The following is a 21,263-nucleotide window of genomic DNA, read 5'->3' as shown; positions in this document are numbered from 1 at the left end:
TGGAGACCAAAGGTTGAGTGAGTTGCCCCAGAATGGTCATGGCAAGCCCTTTCACCTGAGGTGCTAATTCTCCCAGGACACCTCATCATTTGTTACCGAGTTAAACAGTAGTTTATCATTTTTATACCTTTTTAACTACTTCCATGAAACTTTGGCTAATTGGGGCAGCCACTTAACTGGGACAAAATATACTAGCCCTGATGTGTCTCAATTAACCAGAATCTACTGAAAATAGATTTATGCTGCTTCTTTTTTTGTTAATCTCTGAAACAAAACATTTCTGATACTCCATCAGGAGAATGCTTTATTAAGGAAATGATACTAGGTAATAATTTGGGGAATTATGTCTGAACCAAAAATTTTAGAATTGAGATAAAATTTTCTCTTATCAAAGAACTAATGCTTTATCATATTAAGGTTTAATGCATTTGTTTTTATGTTTTGGTTGTCAGGACTCTGTGTACAAAATAGCACTGTGATTTTATTAACAGTGTGGAATGCCCACAAGAATTAAGATCTTAAAAAGCTATACCGATACTTGGAAGCACGTTTCTAGATCAAAACAAGCAATATTTCCCTTGCCACCAAGATCAAATAATTGGACAGGAGGAGTGTGCCTTGAGTAAATGGAGAGATAACATTTTGCAAACATAAATAGAGATTCAGCAGGAAATAAACTTGAAGCCTGAAAACATGAATTCTTTGAACCGAGTTTTCTTTTGATTTCCATACAAATTTTTGATTGAGTTGATCGTTTTGCATGCACATTTTATTCAAATATTACACACAAATATTATCTATGTTTTTATTTTTAAAAATTACATTAATGACTATTTGGCTTACTGGAATTTGTGCAATAAACTGGGAAGGACACAGTAAGCTTGTGACACAGAAACAACTGGGAACTACCAAATTTGCTATGGTTATGAAGCTCCCCAACTAACAAGTAACAGTTAAAATACACATTTTCTATGTATCTGAAATGTATAAACAATAAAGAAAATAAATATTAATCACTTGTACCGATGGTTGAAATGCCAACTAGTAATAAAATATGTAGCATGATCATTTTTAATAGTCTGGTTTAAGATGGTGCTGGTGAAACACAGCGATGACTTACTGGCAGCAAGCAAAGCTACAAACTATTTTATTAATCACACTTTTTCTGGAAAACAATCACTGCAATCACTAGCCTGTAACTTTCCTTTCAGAGTTGAGCTTTTGAACTGGCCATTAGACCTGGCATTTTTGTGGTTTGAACTGAAGTTTCAAAGGTGCAGGATGGTTGTGACATGGCATTCGCGGGCTGAATTAAGGTGGTGGGGGGCCCAGGCCCAAGAGCGAGGTACAAATCAATGAGTGGCCTTTACTGGAGCAGACTTGTAGCCGATTCGAAGTGGCAGATCAGAGGTGAGGCACAGCCGAGGTGGCAGGGCCTAGGTCCCAGAGTGAGGAACGAGCTGATGTCTGGCTGAGTTAAGTACGGACAGGGTCAGATTGGAAAGGTCAGAATGTCGGGGCCAAGGGCAAAGGGCAGGCCCGTGTTCAGCTTACTGCTCAGTGAGACTTCCTCACTTTTGCAATGAACTGAGGCAGCCTGTAACTAATGGGCTCCTGGATTGGCTGTGACTGGCTTTGTGGCTGTGAACTTACTTTCTTGAACCTTGATTCTGAATGTTATTTGCTTACTTTTTTTTATTGTTTCCATGATTTGTTCTTTTTTTTCTCTAACTGAGTTCATTTAAATGTTCATTTTATTGTTTCCATGATTTGTTCTTTTTTTCTCTCTAAATGAGCTCATTTAAATGTTTTTTAAATGAGTTCTATTGGGTTTCTTTGTTTTGTGGCTGTCTGTAAGGAGACAAATCTCAAGGGTACATAGACTACACATACTTTGATAATAAAAGTATTTTGAACTTCTGAACTTTGAATGATTATAATTTTCTTTAGCTTGTGAATTTGACAGTACATTTCCAATAAACAGTTTCAAATGTTCAATGTACATCTATTTAAAAAACATCTTTTGAAATTTATAGTTATTACTGGAAATTTTAAATGTTCATTCAAATATATGAGACAAAATGGAAAACCAAATGCATTAACCAATGTTAATTCAGACTAAATAATATTAAAATGTGTTTTAACTCCAGTTGAAACATAAAACATTTATTCAATTTGACAAATCAAGCAAATCTGGAGTAATTGTAGATGGATCAGCTTTTACAGCATCTATTACATTCTACCCTTATTGGCCATGTTTCATTTAAAGCTCAGAATTCAAAGTACATTTAATATCAAAGTATGTATACACTCAACCTTGAGATTCATCTTATTACAGGCAGCCACAAAAGAAAGAAACCCAAAAGGAGCCATAAAAAAAGATGGAATGTGCAGGGAGAGAAATAAAAACAGTTGAGCAAGGAATAAAAGTAAGCGCACAGCATTGAGAACAAAAATGAGTCCTCAGACACGAAGCCTGGAACTGCCAGAGCTGGCCACAGCCTCAGCTTCAGTACAGCGAAGAGCAGTACGCGTCGCAGAGCTTTGAGCAGAACTGGCCTGACTCTGCCTCTGGTCCCAACACCCATCTGCCCAATCCATCTGCCCAGCATTTAAATTGTCTAAACATCAAGTCGTTCCTTGCTCTAGGACTTGGGCCCTGTCACATCAATACATGCTGGGCCTGGACCCCACCACCAGCTTCGACCTGGTGTTTAGATCAATCAAATCTCATTCTCTGTGTAGTGGACAGGCTTTGAATTTGTTTCCCCTCTGAACTGCTTGCCCCGACTTTGTCTTGACAATGCCTTGATCTCACCTCGCACCTGCACACTTTGACCCTTGACTCAGCCTCTCGCCTTTGCTTGCCTCTCCATTATTTGTGGTGATTGTTTACCATAGTTTTTTTTTAAAAACAAGAAAGTGTTATAAATAAAGTATTTAGTTGTATTTTGGTAACCACCAATAAGCAATGTAATTTTAAACCGGAACATTTAAGTACTTGTAGTGAAATATTTTCCAAGAACTATTAAAACACAACCATGACCCAGATTTTCTAGGCAGAGTGATGAAATGGTGCTTACCATGACCAGAAAGAAAACTTCTTCTAAGATTTAGTATGCTGTGCATTGAAGGTATTCCCTTTCCCATTTGGCTAACTATAGGGCATCTGTAGCACCCAGTTATCATTATGTTATAAAGTTTTGAGTAACCTATCAGTTCTCAAAAACAACATATAAATTTGTAAAAACAAATTCTAAACCTGGATTAGAAGAATAGCATTTATATTCCTGTTCTCATACAATTAAAAGCATTTTCAGCCTATTTTGACATGTTCAGTCATTTTCAACCCAATATAAGTACTTGGACAACGTACTTGCTGTTGCTATTGACCCTAGTATGGAGTCATATCTGCATCACATCTTGCAGAAATGAGGATGTTATCACTGAGTGCTCTGTGCATTTCTAATTTATTGATGGAAATTTTATCTGAATGTCATGTTTTACAACCTTTAATTCCCACTTACATGAAAACAAAGAATAAACAATGCAGCAAGTGAGGAGTCAAACAGAATACTGTATAAGGGGTTCATATTGAAAAAGTGATTTTATCGTCGTCCTGCAAATTGAGTTTTTCTGTTCCAACATTTTGAAGACAGAAATCAGTGATAATCCCAGCAACAATGGACCTGAGTGCAAAATCTGGCAATCAGCAATATGACAATAGCCTGATCTTCTTCTCAGCAAGCAGTACACAGATGTGACAGCAACTCCAAGTTCATCAATGATCACATTAGTTTCTAATACTTATGAAGGGTTGAAAATCTTTGTAATGATTCCTTAAGGTGATGATACCGTAAGATCATGATTTTGTTTTGGTAACCCCTGATTTAGTTTTTGGGCAAAATGCCACACTGTTTAGCATATCAAAAAATGAGTGAAATATATTTTCCAGTAACTGACCTTTAATTTTCCTTTTATTTAAATTGAAATAAAGATTAGGATACAAACACATGGGGCACTAAGAAGATGAAATATCATAAACAATGAAAATATGGAATTTGACAATGTTATTCTGAAGGAATGATCCTTTATAAAATAATCAAATAAAATTAGTTTATCACAGGCCGGTGGTCATACAGCACTAATCAAGACTCATTATACCATCAAAGTCAATTTCATTTTATTAAATCAGACTTCGCAATTTCATTAAGCAGTGACTGAAAAGTAAAAAATGCTGGAAGTATTCAGCATATCTGTGGAGAGGTACTGTGACTTACAACTACTAAGTATTTCATGAGCTTCCTTATAGCTCAGGTTAATACTGATGACAACTTGGGGATTTCTATATTTAAAAGCACACATGAAGGTACCAAAAGTTGCTCTTAGTTTGATAAAGCAATGATTAGGAGCAATAACATTTCTGTCATTACAAAGTCAAATTTTGGAGGTTATTTTTTTGATTAATGTATTAATTGTATACCCCATCTTTCTCACAACAGAATTGAAAAATTGTAATTAAGATTGAGAATAAGTCACTTTTCAATTTATGTTGAGTTTTTAATAATAACTGCAGTGTGTCCCTTGTAAAATCTATAATCTTCAACAATGTAACAAAAAGATTCATAACTAAGAATATGAAAGATAACTACCTTAATTTTGTAATGCAATGAAACTTTTAAGAATTGAATAGATTATGAATTAAAGCCAGAGTCTAGAGATGTGACAAAAATATTGGTAAAATGTCTGTAAACTGTGTTAAAAGGAGATGGAACTGGAAGGGTCAAAGGAAAGAACTCCTGACTATGGTGGTGTCAGCTGGATTTGTAAATGTCAAAGGCAAAGAAATGCCTGAAAGGCTGTTTCAGAGAATCAGATAGCTGGAGACTGGGAAGGTGGGTTCTGCTAGCGTTTGGAATGTGACTGCTTAAAATGGGGAAGCATTTGGGATGGTCTTGAAAACCTCAAGGACATGCACTGGGAGCACACAGAAACCCTGTGTAAGCAGCAGAAGGAACATCACTTTACAAACTATCCACAAGCCACCTCGTTTGTGGAAGAGTTTGCAGCTCCCACTGTGCCCCCATTGTTACCTCAAAACTCCTAAAACTGAAATGGAAACAAAGACCAGAAGAAATTGGAGCAGAATGAGAGCATTTGTCCCATCTCATCAGCTCTAACATACAATCATGGTAGAATTTTTTCCCAACCGCATTCTCATGCCTTAACTCCCTTACCAATCAAGAACATATCAATTTCTGCCTTAAATACACCCAGAAAATTGGCCTACACAGTCCTCTGCAGCAACACAGACCACAGACTCAACACTGTTTGGCTGAAGACTCATCTCGGCTTTATAGGGACATTTCTTTATTCTGAGGCTGTGCCCTCATATTCTAGTCAAACCTATTGATGGAAGCATTGTCTCCACACCTGCTCTATCCAGGCTTTACTGTCTATGATTTTAAGTTTTATTTTTGTAAAAGTCGTAAAAGAAAATGCCATGCATTAGAGGGCAAGATGGAAAAAGCTTAGTACAATAAACCATTAGCACAAATGATCTTCCCCAACTATCCTAAAGAACTCAAATTCCAAGGGGTACACAATATAAAAAAGGTAAATTTTTCCAAAAATATAAAGGTGGCAACTACTTAAATACTTAATTGATGAGGCATTCTTTTGTGCCTAAGACTGCAGATAGATAAAAATACTAAGAGTGTTGGTCTTTGCATCAGGCAGAGTACTGGAAAAGGATTAAGAGCTTAACAGTTCCTACAACTTGAAACAATATACTCTTTAAAATGATTTATGACAAATTACTTTAATTAAGTCAACTTTCATACAGTTTTCAAATTAAAGTTCAGTAATTTGCAAAATAATAGCAATACTTACTTATATCTGATCTCAGATGGCATCAATAGTACCTTTGCAAGTATTCAGTCATATTCAAAATGGCTGCTTTTGATCAAGTACTATTTTTGTCTATTTAGAGCTTGGAAAACTTTGCTTTTTTTCTGTTATTCTAGAACAACATTTTTGTCCTACACTTCCCACCCCAGAATTTTGCTACTCTTTAACAAAAAACATCAGTTCTACTCTGAAAAGGTAAGTGAACATTTATGCTGCTGACTGACTGCAAATATTTAAAGAATATATTTAAAATGCAACATTTTCAATTTGGTGCAATTCTGCTTAATAGAAATTGTCCTGGTAGGCTGTGTTTATTATAACAACAAACAAAACATGCCTTAACATTCAGCATTTTTAACTTTCTACTTTGTTCTTACCTTTTAAAGTTCCACAGAATTGACTGACCTACCTCTTGTTTGGGCTGGGGCTTCCTGAGGTTATAACTGAATGAGAGAACATTGTGTCATTCATATTAGGAGGAGGTCTTGAAGGCCTATGACATGAAAACCATAGTTTATTGTTATAAGCGGAACCTAAAATATATCTTAATTATACTCTCACCAAGTACAACCTTTAGAAGGCAAAATCAAATTTAAAGTGAAATTAATTTAGTATTGCAAATTGTCATTAATGATTTCCCACTCTGAAAACTCTGTAAAGTTTTGAAGTTTTGTTATAATTGATTTCAATAAGTACCTTTGAAGAATTAAAATTTTATTAAAATATAGTCTGTGAATGCTAGTGAATGAGTATCCAGTCTTCATAATTTTTTTTCTATTATTTAGCTTGCCTGATATTTTTAATGCATTAGACAAAAGAACTTTACTGGGTGTTCAGATGTTACTATTTGCAATTATTTTAAGGAACTACCTAAAATTAAAATGTCTCAGCACAGAAGAAGATAATTCTGGCATCCTGCTTACACCAGTTCTTCAAAATAAAACATGCAATTAGTTCCTATATCCCTTTCTTTTCCACGTAGCTGCGTACACTTTAAAACCTCAAGTATTTGCCTAATTTTATTTCGAGGTTTATTATTGGTTCAGCTTCTCTCAGGCTTTCCAAGTAGTGTAAAAAATCCTTCTTCCCACTTTGATTTTGCCAATCTCCTTAAACTCCTGTTCTCTGTCAATTAATCATTTTCCTACTTGTCATCTTGCTTATACCAGCTAAGTAGTTTTTTTCTTAGTTATAATATAAAGTTATAATATATATCATATTTTTGATTAACTCTATCAGCGCCCCTCCAACCTTCTTTGTTTTGAGAATGATCCCAGCTTCTTTGTCTCTACATTATACTCAGACATCACCAGTAACACTGCACCATTCTGGTAAAGCTCCCTATGCCTTCTTCAATCCTTTGAAGTCCTTTCTAATGTTAGTTCTCACTACACTCTCAATAGAAAAATAAATATATTCCCCAAAACACTTCCTGTTCTCCAGTTTTCTTTTTCATTTCAGTGGTGTTCATTGTGAATTTCAGTCTAGATAGCAAATATCTGTCAGTGCAAAACCATTGACATCTGTTATTAAGAAAGGAGTAACAGGTTATTTAGAAAATGTTAATATGATTAAGCATATTGAAAGTGAATTGAAAAAAAATTATTGGAGTTGTCTTAGGACATTTCAGCCCAGTATTTAAAAGGGAACCAATATTGCAGGTTAGTTGAAACACAAAAAGACCTTTAATAAAATACCATATGAAAATCATGAGATGCCACATAAATGGTCCTTCTAGTGTATTGGAACGGATAAAGGAATGTCCAACTGATAGAAAGCAAAAAATATGGATAAATGGGTAATCTGCAGCTATCAATCTATAACAAGTCTGATACCGGGGGAGTCAGTACCAGAGCCTCAACCATTTACAATCTATATTAGTGATTTAGATCAATGGTGACCAGTTTTGCTGAAGATACCAAGCTGCTTGTGAAGAGGACAAAAGTTTTGCAAACAATACAGACGGGGAAAGGTGTGGACAAAATTATAATCAATGCAATTTAATGTGAAGGTGTTATCTGATTTAGTAAGAATAGTTTAAAAAAATTAACAGTGGGAGACCATCAAGTGCTAAAACCATTTGGTTGTCCTTACATTGTTGGTGTGTCTGTGCAGCAAGCGTCAGGAAATTAAGTTCAAGTTTAATGATCATTCAACCTGACATAGATAAATGAAGCAGTGTTCCTCCAGTGAAAAGGTGCAAAACACATTACCAACAGGACACTGCACAAATGACATATATGGTTACAATTTCAGAAAAACATAGTCACTAAGAAAACTATATAGCCCAAGTCCCTGAGTGGCATGATTGCATGAGTGGTAAGTTGCCCTGGTCCAGCTTGTTCATCCACCAAGCAAACATCAGAGGGCAGTACCGACAGGAGGGGCCAGCCCCCAGCATTGTCTTATGAGAAACACTTAAACAGACTAGGCAAGAATTTTCTGGAGTTGAGAAAAATTAAAGAAAAAACAATCTAAAAGGGCATGAGAGGGTGTAATTTGAAGATGTTTCTCCAAGGAAGAATTTGGGACCAAGAGCCATAGAGTTCCAAGGTGAAAGGATGGTTATTTAAGATGAAGAAAAATTTCTTCTTTCAGAAGACTGAATCAATGAAATTATCCAAATGTTCTGAAATGAAGTATACAGTATTCAACACCGAAACATAAGGGGATAAAAGGTTGTGGACACTGGGCAAGACTATGGGATTAAGACCGAAGATCAGAAATGCCATCATCTCATTGACTGAAGGAGCAAGTTTGAAGGGTCAAGTGACTTACTCCTGTTCTTATTTCTCATGTTCTTATGTGTATTATGACTGCCTCCAGCAGCAATTTTATAAATTTTAAGGTATTTGACAAGGTACTCCATAGTAGTCTGATCAAGCAGATAAGGATGCAAGTGATCTATGGTAACCTGATGGCTTTGATTCAGAATTGGCTTGACCACAGATGGTAGTTGTGGAATGGTGATATTCTGGTTGAGGGTCCAATACCAGTGGTGTTCAGTAGGGGTCAGTACAGGTACCTGTATTGTTTGTGATATACACATTCAGTGGCTACTCTATTAGGTACAGGAGTGGAACCCGGAGTGGTCTTCTGTTGTTGTAGCAGAGGTTCAACGTTATGTGCTCCTCTGCACACCAATGTTGTAACACCATTGTATTTGAGTTAGTGTCGCCTTCCTGACAGCTTGAACCAGTCTGGTCACACTCCTCTGACCTCTTACATTAACAAGGTGTTTTCGTGCACAGAACTGCCACTCACTGGAGTTTCTGAGATACTCAAACCAACCCACATGGGCACCACCAATTAAACCACAGTCAAAGTCACTAAGATCACATTTCTTCCCCATTCTAATCTTGGTCTGAACAACAGAACTATGTCAGCAAGCTTCTTGCATTGAGTTGCTGCCACATAATTGACTTGGCAGGGGTCCTAGCTATGCCTGCCTTTTTGTCGGCCATGTGCAGCGATCTATGTTCCAAGCCTACACTGGTGTCTGTCCTCCTCTTTTCTTGCGTTATATCGACAACTGCATCGGTGCTGCTTCCTGCACGCATGCTGAGCTCGTCAACTTCATTAACTTCGCCTCCAACTTTCACCCTGCCCTCAAATTCACCTGGTCTATTTCCAACACCTCCCTTCCCCTTTCTAGATCTTTCTGTTTCTATCTCTGGAGACAGCCTATTCACTAACATCTACTACAAACCTACAGACTCCCACAGTTACCTAGACTATTCCTCCTCCCAAAAATTCTATCCCTTTCTCTCAATTCCTCCGCCTCCGCTCTCAGGATGATGGCTTTCATTCTAGGGCAAAGGAGATGTCTTCCTTTTTTAAAGAAAGGGGTTTCCCTTCATCCACTATCAACTCTGCCCTCCATCACGTCTCCTGTATTTCACGCACCTCTGCCCTCACCCCATCCCCCCGCCAGCCCACCAGGGATAGAGTCCCCCTGGTCCTCACCTATCACCCTACCAGCCTACAGATCCAACGTATAATCCTCCGTAACTTCCACCACCTCCTACGTGATCCCACCACCACCAACCACATCTTCCCCTCCCCCCCACTCTCGGCTTTCCGCAGGGATCGCTCCCTATGCGACTCCCTTGTCCATTCATCCCCCCCATCCTTCCCCACGGACCTCCCTCCGGGCACTCATCCCTACAAACGGAAGAAGTGCTACACCTGCCCCCACACTTCTTCCCTCACCACCATCCCAGGCCCCAGACAGTCCTTTCAGGTGAGGCACCACTTCACCTGTGAGTCAACTGGGGTGATATACTGTATCCGGTGCTCCCGATGTGGCCATTTATACATTGGGGAGACCCGCCGCAGACTGGGAGACCATTTCACTGAACACCGGCGCTCAGTCCTCCAGCAGCGGCGGGATCTCCCTGTGGCCACACACTTCAATCCCACAGACCACTCCCACTCCGACATGTCTGTCCATGGCCTCCTCTACCATCAAGATGAGACCACATGCAGGTCGATGGAACAATACCTTATCTCCCGCCTAGGTAGCCTCCTTCCTGCCGGCATGAACATCCAACTCACTGACCTCCGTTGATACCCCTGCCCCCCACCCTTACCCCCATCCCTATTATTTTAGTCTGGTTCTCTTTCTCTCTCTTTTTTCCCCCTCACTATAATCTCTCCCCCAGCCCTACCTTTCTTCCTCTTTTATTTCCCATAATTCTCCACCTTCCCCCAGCCCATTTCCCTCCAGCCTATCACTTCTCAGCTCTCTACTTTATCCCTCCCCCCACTTCTTATCCCCCCTCGACCATCCCATGTTACTTCACTCTTGATGAAGGGTTTTGGCCCGAAACGTCGTTATTACCTCCTCCCATAGATGTTGTCTGGCCTGCTGAGTTCTGCCAGCATTTTGTGTTTTTTAATTGACTTGGATATTTGTATTAATGAGCAGATGTACAGGTGTAGCTAGTAAAGTGGCCACTGAGTGCATAAATGACTTGGATAAAAAATATATAAGTTAGCAAGTCTGCAGATGATACAAAGATTGGTGGAGTTTCAGACAGTGAAGAAGATTCTCAAAGGGTTCAAAACATCAGCTACTCAATTTCAAGTTTAAGTTTAATTATCAGTCAGCCATATATGAATACAGCTAAATGAAGCCAAGGTGCAAAACACAGTACCGACAGTCACACACAACACAAGCCACATATAAAATGCCAGTTAACATATTCATAGGAAAAAATATATTCCAGACCCTGAGACCGTGAATGTTGCAGGAGTCTGTAGTTGAACACAGTATAGCCTGTTTTCTGCAAAGTGAACACTGGGGGCAGCACCGATTCCAGCTTGGACGCCACGACACATCGCCTCTGCTGTAGCGTACTGACTCTGACACCTCTGTCCAGGGCAGATGTAAATAGGTGACAGCGTGGCTTGAGGCCTCTCTGTGACCAAGACCACGCAGCTCCCTGCTGTCCACCAATATATCAGTGACTCGGACTTGCAGCATTCCGTATTAACTCTGTTCAACAGGGTCTTACAATCACAAGAAAAGTGACTAAGACAATCGCTATCTGTTAGACTGCACACGTCCTTTGTGTATCGACTCCTCTGATGCCTCTGTGACACAGGCAAGAGCACAAACTTTACTAAGTCCATCTCTTTCAATTTCCCCATCAACAAGTAACTCACTGATGGGGTAGACCTATTAATGTCCCTCAAATTCTTGGGATTGTAAAAAATATTTTTAAAAAGGACAATAACAGATTTGGTTGCTATAGAAGCTGCTGCAATTGAATGCTCTGCCATCTTATTGGAAAATATGGGCAATAAATGGAGTTTAATCCAAGCAAATATTATGCATTACACTTTGGAAGGTCAAGTGTAAAAGGAAAATATAAAGTTTATGTTAGGACTACTGATGTGTAGAGGGATCTTGGGGTTGAAGTCCTTTGTTTTCTGAAAGTGGCCGTGTTAGTAGAGAGATTAGTAAAGATGATGTATGCCAAGCATGGCTTCATTAGCTTGGGCATTGATTATAAAAGTCCATGGACTTGCCTCTAAGAGTGCTTCTTTTTTGTACTTATGCCTTGAAATGGCACACAACCAGGGGCACAAGTGCAAAGACACTTGCAAGTTAGTGGAGGGGAAATGAAGTTACCCAGAACAGCTTATATCTCAATTCCTCTCACTTCTTACAAAACAAAGATATAACTTTGGGCAACACACACAAAATGCTGGTGGAACACAGTAGGCCAGGCAGCATCTATAAGGAGATGCACTGTTGACGTTTCTGGCCGAGACCCTTTGTCAGGACTAACTGAAAGGAAAGATAGTAGGAGATTTGAAAGTAGTGGGGGGGAGGGGGAAATGCGAAATGATAGAAGACTGGAGGGGATGGGATGAAGCTAAGAGCTGGAAAGGTGATTGGCGAAAGTGATACAGAGCTAGAGAAGGGAAAGGATCATGGGACGGGAGGACTCGGGAGAAAGAAGGGTGGGGGAAGCACCAGAGGGAGATGGAGAACAGGCAGAGTGATGGGCAGAGAGAGAGAAAAAAAACTAACAACTAAATATGTCAGGGATGGGACAAGAAGGGGAGGAGGGGCATTAACGGAAGTTAGAGCAGTCAATGTTCATGCCATCAGGTCCCAGCCGGTATACAAGGTATATTCCTCCAACCTGAGCTTGGATTCATTTTGACAGTAGAGGAGGCCATGGATAGACATATCAGAATGGGAATGGGATGTGGAATTAAAATGAGTAGCCACTCTTAGCTTCATCCCACCCCCTCTGATCTTCTCCTATCATTTTGCATTATCCCCTCCCCCTCCTACTTTCAAATCTCTTACTATCTTTCCCTTCATTTAGTCCTGACAAAGGGTCTCGGCCCAAAACGTCGACAGTGCTTCTCCTTATAGATGCTGCCTGGCCTGCTGCATTCCACCAGCATTTTGTGTGTGTTGTTTGAATTTCCAGCAACTGCAGATTTCCTCGTGTTTGCTATATAACTTTGGGCACTCACATGAACCCCAACTACACTTGTTTTTTACTTTTTTACATGGAACAGTGCTTATTCCAAACCTTTGCTGTTAACACTGCCCAACTCTTTCTCCTCCTCACTAAAAATGGTATTGGTGCTGCTTCCTGCAAGTGCAGAACTTGACAATTTAATCACCTTGTGCTGAAGGAAGCAGAGGGCTCCAAGACCTTCCTTATGGGGTACGGATGTAGAAAGAGTCTGGACATCCATAGTGAAGATGAGATGGCGTGTGATTGGGAAGCTGGAAGCTAGCCCCACAAGAATGTAAACAATGTAGGATTTAATAAATGATCAATGTTCCACTACTTTTGCTCTAGCCTTTTATCTATACTTCTGTTGGTTACCACGTGGTTAGTTAATGATGACTTAAAGTACTTAATAATATTTTTAAAAATGCTTACCCACATTCATTTCTGTGCAGCAGCAAAAGCAAAACACATTATAAAAATTCAAATAATTAACTGTAGGACATGCCATTCATTTTTAAAAGCAAAACGTAAGTCAAGGATAAATGCTATTTTCTTACAAATGTAGCAAGAATTAGATTCCCCTAATTTAGTTGTGATTTAATCTGCAGAATGTTCTATGATGCTCTAAGTAGTCAAGATATTAAAGTGTATTATCCGTTTTATTCTGAAGCATTTGTTTTATAAGGCACATATCAAATGATCAAGAATGCTCAAGCATTTTGCACTGGAAAATGAACAACATGATTCTGATGCACCATTAACCCTCATCCTTTAACGCAGACCAAGCTCACACAGAACTGTTTATTATTATGACATGAGGATGACTCGATATAAGTAACCTTGCTGTTGATTGCATTAGCACATTACTGGATTTCACTACCTAAGGCAATCTACCTTGCTTAAAGAGGAGATCATCGTACACAGCAGGTAGCATAATGCAGGAGATGTTTTAAAAAAATCATTTATTGCATGCAGTCAGAAAAATACAGAATGTTCCTTCCACCTTCTACAAGGAGTATAAAGAATAAAAATAGTGAAATAGATCATACACATGCTTGCAAATCTTAAATGCATTCAAATAAGCTTGTCATGATAAAACTAGAAATAAAGTTTTACAGTAACTATTTTCAATTTAAACCACTATTTATTGATGTTATTTCACATTATGTTGAAACCCATTTAGTATAAAGCTTACCATTTAAAACTCCCTGGATTGCCATGTAAATATAAATTTGATCGTTAACACAGAGGTACCTAATCGGAAGATCCAGAAATCTGATAAATATGTCAGTTAGCTGCTGATGCATGCCCATATGATATCTCGGCTGATCTGGTCGAAGACTGAGAACTGCCTCAGTTCACATAAGTGTTGGACAAGGCCATGGTATCTACAACCATGAGCTGATAGGACCACATGTCTTAAATGCAGGACTTCATGGGTGTTTCTATGCCATTTATGCTGAAACATTTCTTTTAAAATCAGGAGATAGAAAATTAGGCTACATCCACACCGGATAATTTTGAAAACGCCGGTTTCACTTAAAAATGATAGGCGTCCACACTATGCATTTTTAAAAAATCTCTGTCCACATTGAAACGGAGATTTCAGTAAATCTTCTCCCACTGCGCATGCGCAGGACAAACCTACCGAAAACAAGCGACATGTTTGGTGTCGAATCTGACCATGAAAGTGTGCGTTTGGGTAGTTACAGACTAGAAAAACTTAAAACGATAGACAGCTGTTGGCTGTCACGCAGGAGAACTTAAAAGTTAAAAAAAAACAAATACTGGTGCGTACAGAGGCAACCGACAGGGAGTTCATGGACAGATTGACCCGGCTGATGATGAACATTGAAAAACAAACTAACTCTGTTGCATTAATAAAGCACCTTGTTAAATGTATAAAACATGTCTGCATCAGTGTTAACTTGTATTTCCGTACAATGTACATTAGGCTGTTACACATCTATTGTCAGAGAAGTACTTGCATAAATAGGTAAATCACCTTCATACAAGCAAGGACAGAAAACAGGGCAAAGTGAGTATACTTATTTATTCAGTGAGTTATGGGTCAAAGTATTTGGTGAGTATATTTCTGACTCTTTTGGCTTCAGTCTCGTTGCTGTCTGTTCTGAAATTGTTAGGTTGCATTCAAGAAAACAATGAAATAGCGCTGTGCCGTCTGACAGTGTTTTCAGATTTCTCTGCTTACCCTGTCCACACTGCTCCAGTGAATTAAGCGTTTTCAAAATTACACACTTCGGAGAGCATTTCTGAAAAGCTCCAGTCTCGGGGGACGAAAACGCTGTTTTAGTGTGGATGGAGGGTAAAAACGAAGAGAAAAAGCTTCGGTTATGGATTTATCTGGTGTAGTGTGGATGTAGCCTTAGTCTTTGGTTATGTGCTGTTAATGCGCAAAATTAATGGTCGTTGGTTTTACTTGTCTCCCCAACTCAACTCCATTTACTTCACTGGAATGAAACCTGTTGAAGAAGCTGACGAGCTCCAAATACTCCTCACACCACTTGGTGCTAACTGTTAATGATTAATTTCTCCTCTTCCCTTGAAATTCCAGCTAACATATTCACAGGATCTCTGCAACTTGTAAGTTATCATCTAGAGTGGAAGCTGAGGGTGGGAATGATGGAAAAGAAGAGGATGTAGTTGAAGAGCATGTTGTCTTAAGTTTCATTCTCCTCCCCCCCCCCCCCCATTCTCATCTGCTGTTCCTCCATCTACATTAAAATGGCAATGAAAGAACTGTCCATTGGAAAGCTTAGACTTATTTCTTTAAATGTTACACAGTTCAACAGAGCAAAATTATCCCAAAAGCAATCAGAAATGAGCTCTATGGGAAAAATCAAAAACAACCACCTTGAAAATTCTTCCAGGATCCAAAAAAAAACATGGTTAAAATGTTTGTGTTTTAGATTTAAAATCCTAATTTCTAACAATTTCAACTGTCGCAGATCTTTTTTTTAAAAGCAGCTCAGTAAATGCAGACTTATATACAGTACATTGCATCACTATCACACATTTAAATTTCACATTAATTCTCTATGTGATCATATGATGGTGTAGTCCATGTTAAGAAACTTGGTTAGATTGACTTTGAGGCATAAAATAGTAGAAGTAGCTGGTGCCCCAATTTCCAAGAAAATATTTTTGTACAAATGATTAAATTGGCTCTCACTTCCACCCAGCGGAATCAATTTAGGTTGAAATTGTGAATAGTAGAGGACGGGAAATACAAGTAAGGATAGTCAATAGTCCCTCAAATGTATCTTCTCAATAGGGTGAAGCATAAATGGGAAAATATCCATGAGATGTTTAAAGGAATTGTCATGGGAAATTTTAATCTACATATTGATTGGAGGAACCAAAGAGGCAAGTTTATTATAGAAGAAAAATTTGTGCAGTTCATCATGGATGTTTTTAGAAAATATATTACAGAACCTACCTGGGAAAAGGCTATTTTAAATTTGGTCATTAGTAATGACGAAGGATTAATAAAATATCTTGTGATTTAAGATCCCTTGGAGATTGTAGCCACAATGCAAATATCTTAAAGATAACAGATGGACTAATTTCAACTCGTAAAAGTCTCCCAGTTACCAGTGATAATGGATGAGAGAAACTCACCAGGCTAAAAGCAGGTAAGTAGCTGGGACCAAAAGCTAGAACCCCAGAGTTTTAAGGGAAGTAGATGCAGAGCAAGTGGAAAAGGGAGGAAGACAGAAGGCAGGGACCTACAGGCCAGTTAGTTTAACATCTATTATCGTAAGATTACAGTCAATTATCAAGGAGGAAGTAAGCAACTAATCAATTTGGAAAGCAGAATACTATTAAATCTAGTCAATATGATTTTATGAAAGATAAAGTGTGTTTGGCAAATCGACTTGAATTCGTTGAGGACACAACAGTGAGAGTCAATAGAAGGGAACCTTTAGATGCAGTGCACATAAGAGGCTGATACATAAATTAAGAATCTGAAATATAGGAGGAAGCATTTTAGCATGGATAGAAAACAAAGTGTTGAAATAAAAAGCTGGAGAGATTTAACTAGTGGAATACCCAAGGCTCTCAATTATTTACCCACTTGCATTAATAACCTGCAGAAGGAACAAGTTTGTTAATGATACAAATAGTACATGCTGTGATGATGATGTTGTGATTATATAATTGGGTTGCAATTATGAGTACCAAAAGGTTAAGAAACAGTATAGATCCAACAAATAATTAATCAGGCAAATGGCAAGTTGGCCTTTTTGAACTGGGGTGGAATTTAATAATGGGAAGATTTTGTTGCATAATGTGTTGGTGTGGCCACACCTAGAACACTGTGCACAGTTTTGGTCCCCTTCCCTAAAAGGGATTATAGTAACACTGGAAGTACTCTTAAGGAGATGCATCAGGCTAATTCCTAGGATGAGAGGGTTATCCTGTCAGAGGGGCCAGATGCTTTGGATCTGAATTCCTTGGAGTTTAGAAGAATGAGGGTGATCTTGTTCAAATGTATGAGATTCTAAGGGGGTTTGACAGAGTAAGTGCTAACGGAAAAGTCACAAACAAGGGCAAAAAGAAACAAAACAAGAAGGCAGTCATTCAAAACTGAATGCACAGCTTTCTCCTCTATCAGAGCAAAACACATCTCTGAAATCCTCTGTTTCCAAAGGTGATGGAAGGTAAAAATTTGAAAGATCAAGGAATTAGCAGTTAATGAGAAACTGAAGAGCAGTTGAGGCCTGCAGCGATCAGCCATGAAAGCTGGGCCGGCTTGAATAGCCTGTTCCAATTTCCTGTGTTCCCATATTCACTTTCTTCATTTAAAAGTAAAAGCACATTGCAAATATTCATTAAATTACAGAAAGCAACTCATTATTTAGATGATATCAAACAGTATCAGAAAGCAAGGTTTCTAGAGAAAGGAAATAAGGAAACTACTCATTGATACTATGTCTAAGATTTACAGTGCAGAATACTTAACAGAAAGATCCATAAGATATTGAAGAATAACCCAAAAGACATAAAATAGACCACTGGAAATTTAGTGGCAGAAGTTTAATATATACTCACACAATGTGGGCCAGATTTAGTGGTTTTTCAGGCTGGTCAGGATACATTGGGTGCAAAGGCTCACGACTGGTAGCACAGCTTAAGGATTTGCTGAGCGCATTGGTTAGCTTCTTTGCAGGGGATTTCTGGGAATAACGATACAAAGGTAAAGTGTCAAGTCGGTAAAACAGTATTATATTTCTAAAATAAAGAATTCTATATTCTATTTTGAGCAATATTTCACATTTCTTCCTGTACTCATCATTACAAAATTTTGACTGCAAATAATCTTATAATTAAATGACTAAGACAACATATTATAAGTGTATTTTATTAAACGCATTTCCCTCCCAAGATAATAAAAGCAAAATGCTGGAATTACTCAACAGATCAGGATCTGTGGAGAGAGAAACTAAGTCAATGTTTTGGGGTCAATGGATCTTCACAAGAATTCTCCATATTATGCTAAGCACTTACTTAGCATAAGCAAGATAGTTTTTTTACCGCTATCAAGAATACCTCAACAACATCGCTAAATTTCAGGATTTTCTCCCCAAGACAAAGTCATATGCAAAGGGTCAGAAGAGAGTCATTGGTGCCAAAATAGAATGGATTTTGGTTAATTATACAATTAATTAATCAGGGAAGCCACTTATTTAGGACAACTCAAAGTACAACAGGTAATCAAAAAAAATAGCTGGGATTCTCTTTCTTTATTTGAGACACTATACACTTAATTGCAACAGGAGACTGTTAGCAAACAGTTTCTAATTAGCATCAGTTGCATGCACTTGTGTGTCCGTTAGACACCACACCATGCCTAGAGCAAACAGTTTTTAAATAATGTCACTTGCATGAGTTTGTATGGGTTCAAAAAACTGCATTTGTTTTACTGATAGTTGGCAAGAAATAAGCAGTAAGACAATTTAAATGCTCTGCTCACTGCAGTTTCAAGCACTCCAGCTTGTAGATACCAGAAACAGTCAGGAGTGAAGATGAAAATATTTCACTACTTCAACAAGTTAGGAACTACAAAGAATTTGAAGTTATTGACAACGATCTTGAATGCTGATTGTCAAGATCATTTTATGAAAGCTGTCCATTACCCTGCACTAGGTATTTGTGCTGATTTTGTCCATTTATAGGCCGAAACATCAACTGCACTCTTTTCCATTGATGCTGCCTGGCTTGCTGAGTTCCTCAGCATTTTGTGTGTGTGTTGCTATAACAAACTCATGCATATTTCACAATATCTGGTGTTTTATCTCCACTTACAGGCAGAAAGCAGTATAGCAATGGTTTTACACCTTTTGATTTTTCATTGACTAAGTATTAGCACATAATAAACGTGCTGTGAATGTAACTTTTGATTGGTTTCTCCTTATCTAAGGAATTTCTATTATCTGGATTACAAATGTGATAGATTTTTGCAAAAGCACCATCTTTGTTTCTCAGCTCCTCCCTTAGTTTCAAATGCTCTGTATCTTTGTTTAAACTTTAAATAAATGATTGTGAAGAATCAAAGTTTCTCATTCATTCTTGCACTCCTGAAAGAACCTGGGGATTGAAAATTACTGAGATCCAAGAGTGCCAAATCGAATCAGATCAGCAAGGATTGTGCTGGGCAGCCCACAAGTGTTGCCCTGCTTCCAGTGCCAACACAGTTAACTCACTAACACTAACCATGTCTTTGGAATGTGGGAGCAAGCTGGAGCATCCGGAGGAAACCCGGAGGTCATGAGGAGAATGTATAAACTCCTTAAAGGCAGTGGTGGGAATGGAACTCTGATCAGTAATTGTGACACTAAAATAACATCATTTTATGCAGGGGGGGAGGGGGGTGATGATCAGGAATATTGTTCTCTTTGTGCAGGGAAGGTTTGATGTTTCTCTCTCAATGACTTTCATGGCTATCTGGGGAAGACAAATTTCAGAGTTGTATATGCATACACGCTTTGATCATAAATTAACCTTTGAAAATTAAGATGTGGATACAACAGGAGTGTTTTAAAGGCTGCAGGATAGTAGAGCCAATAAAGGAAGGGACCCATGAGAAAAACAGGACTGTGGAGGGAGAAGAGTCCCAGCAGTGTGCTAGTGGGGCTGGGTGGGAGAAGAGGGAGAGATGATTGCACAGGCATGGATACAAGCAGTAAGAGCTGGAATAGACCACTTGGCCCTTAAATCATGCTTCATCATTCAAAATCATTTCTCCCTCAGTGCCATTTTTTTACATTTTCCCCTACATCCTTTTATTTCCTTTAATAATCCTCTGCTAAGGGAAATATCCTTGCTGCATCCAGCCCATCATGCTTTATGATAATTTTCTAAACTTCAGTTCATCTCCTTTTAGTCATCTAAACTCAAGAAAATACAAGACCAGTCCACTCAATCTCTCCTCATATGGCAAGCAGAATTACAGAAACCAGTCTAGTGAATCTCAGCTGCACCCACTCACTCACCCTAACAGGAATGTGGGAGGAAACTGGAGCACTATCACCTGGTGAGGTCTCACAAAAGCCCTATGCACTTTTAGTAAGACATTGTCAAGTCCTCTCGTGATAAAGGGAACATATCATTTGCCTTCCTAATCACTTGCTGCATTTGCATGTTGGTTTTGAGTAATCTGTGTGCATGGACACCCACGTCACTTTGAACATTTACAATGCTCAAACTTTCACCATTGTAGAAGTACTCTGTATCAAAGTGGATAATTTCATCATCTTCCACATTACTTTGCTCTTTCATTAGTTTGTCTGTATCACCTTGAGGCTTCATCATGCTCCCTACTCACAATCCCATCTAGTTTAGTAGCTTCACCAAATTTGAAAATATAACATTTGATTCCTCAGTAAAATCAATGAAAATGATGATGAAAAGCTTAATCTTTGCAGTACACAACTAGTCATAATTTGTCAATCTGAGATCACGTTGTGATTGTCTCAATCACAATCATCATGAGACAGCATCCAGCTACTCTGTATCAAAACAGAGAGTTATGAATACACAAATTAAATATGCTGCAGTTTTACATATTAGACAACTCTGTTTTATGCAGTAGTGCAAGGATAGAAGAAAATTAATTTAACACCACTTGGTATATAAAGATGTCAGCATATTACTAAAATGCATAACATAACTTTTTTTAACAGATTCAATGGATTTTTACTTCTATCAACCCTAATTTCAATCCATTGATAGTGAGTTATTCATTGCAAGAACTCTGATTTATTTTTTGCCAAACGTTTAGGCAAGGTTGCCACTGGGCAAAGGGATGTTCTACAATTTGTGGCAATATTCCTAAGAGGG

The 21,263-nt window shown here is 38.4% G+C and overlaps 1 protein-coding gene across 9 annotated transcripts in view; it reads right to left on the bottom strand.

The window, feature by feature from the left end:
- dtna (dystrobrevin, alpha) overlaps nucleotides 1-21,263 on the bottom strand; it is a 186,975-nt gene that overhangs the window by 69,866 nt on the left and 95,846 nt on the right. For 8 of the 9 annotated variants that reach the window (XR_009514055.1, XM_059980402.1, XM_059980411.1 and 5 more), the window contains exons 9-10: nucleotides 17,976-18,100; nucleotides 6,320-6,403 (exon numbers count right to left, since the gene is read on the bottom strand). Coding sequence is in view for 8 of the 9 variants with exons in the window: in XM_059980402.1 (XP_059836385.1) it covers nucleotides 6,320-6,403; nucleotides 17,976-18,100 (209 nt within the window). In the remaining variant the exon portion in view is untranslated. Of the gene's footprint in view, nucleotides 1-6,319; nucleotides 6,404-13,957; nucleotides 15,528-17,975; nucleotides 18,101-21,263 lie in introns of those variants that run through there. The other variant, XM_059980454.1, reaches the window with a different exon arrangement.

The sequence above is a fragment of the Hypanus sabinus genome, chromosome 1 (genome assembly GCF_030144855.1).
Source record: "Hypanus sabinus isolate sHypSab1 chromosome 1, sHypSab1.hap1, whole genome shotgun sequence".
Classification (NCBI taxonomy): Eukaryota; Metazoa; Chordata; class Chondrichthyes; order Myliobatiformes; family Dasyatidae; genus Hypanus; species Hypanus sabinus.
This window is presented reverse-complemented; position numbering and strand designations above follow the sequence as displayed.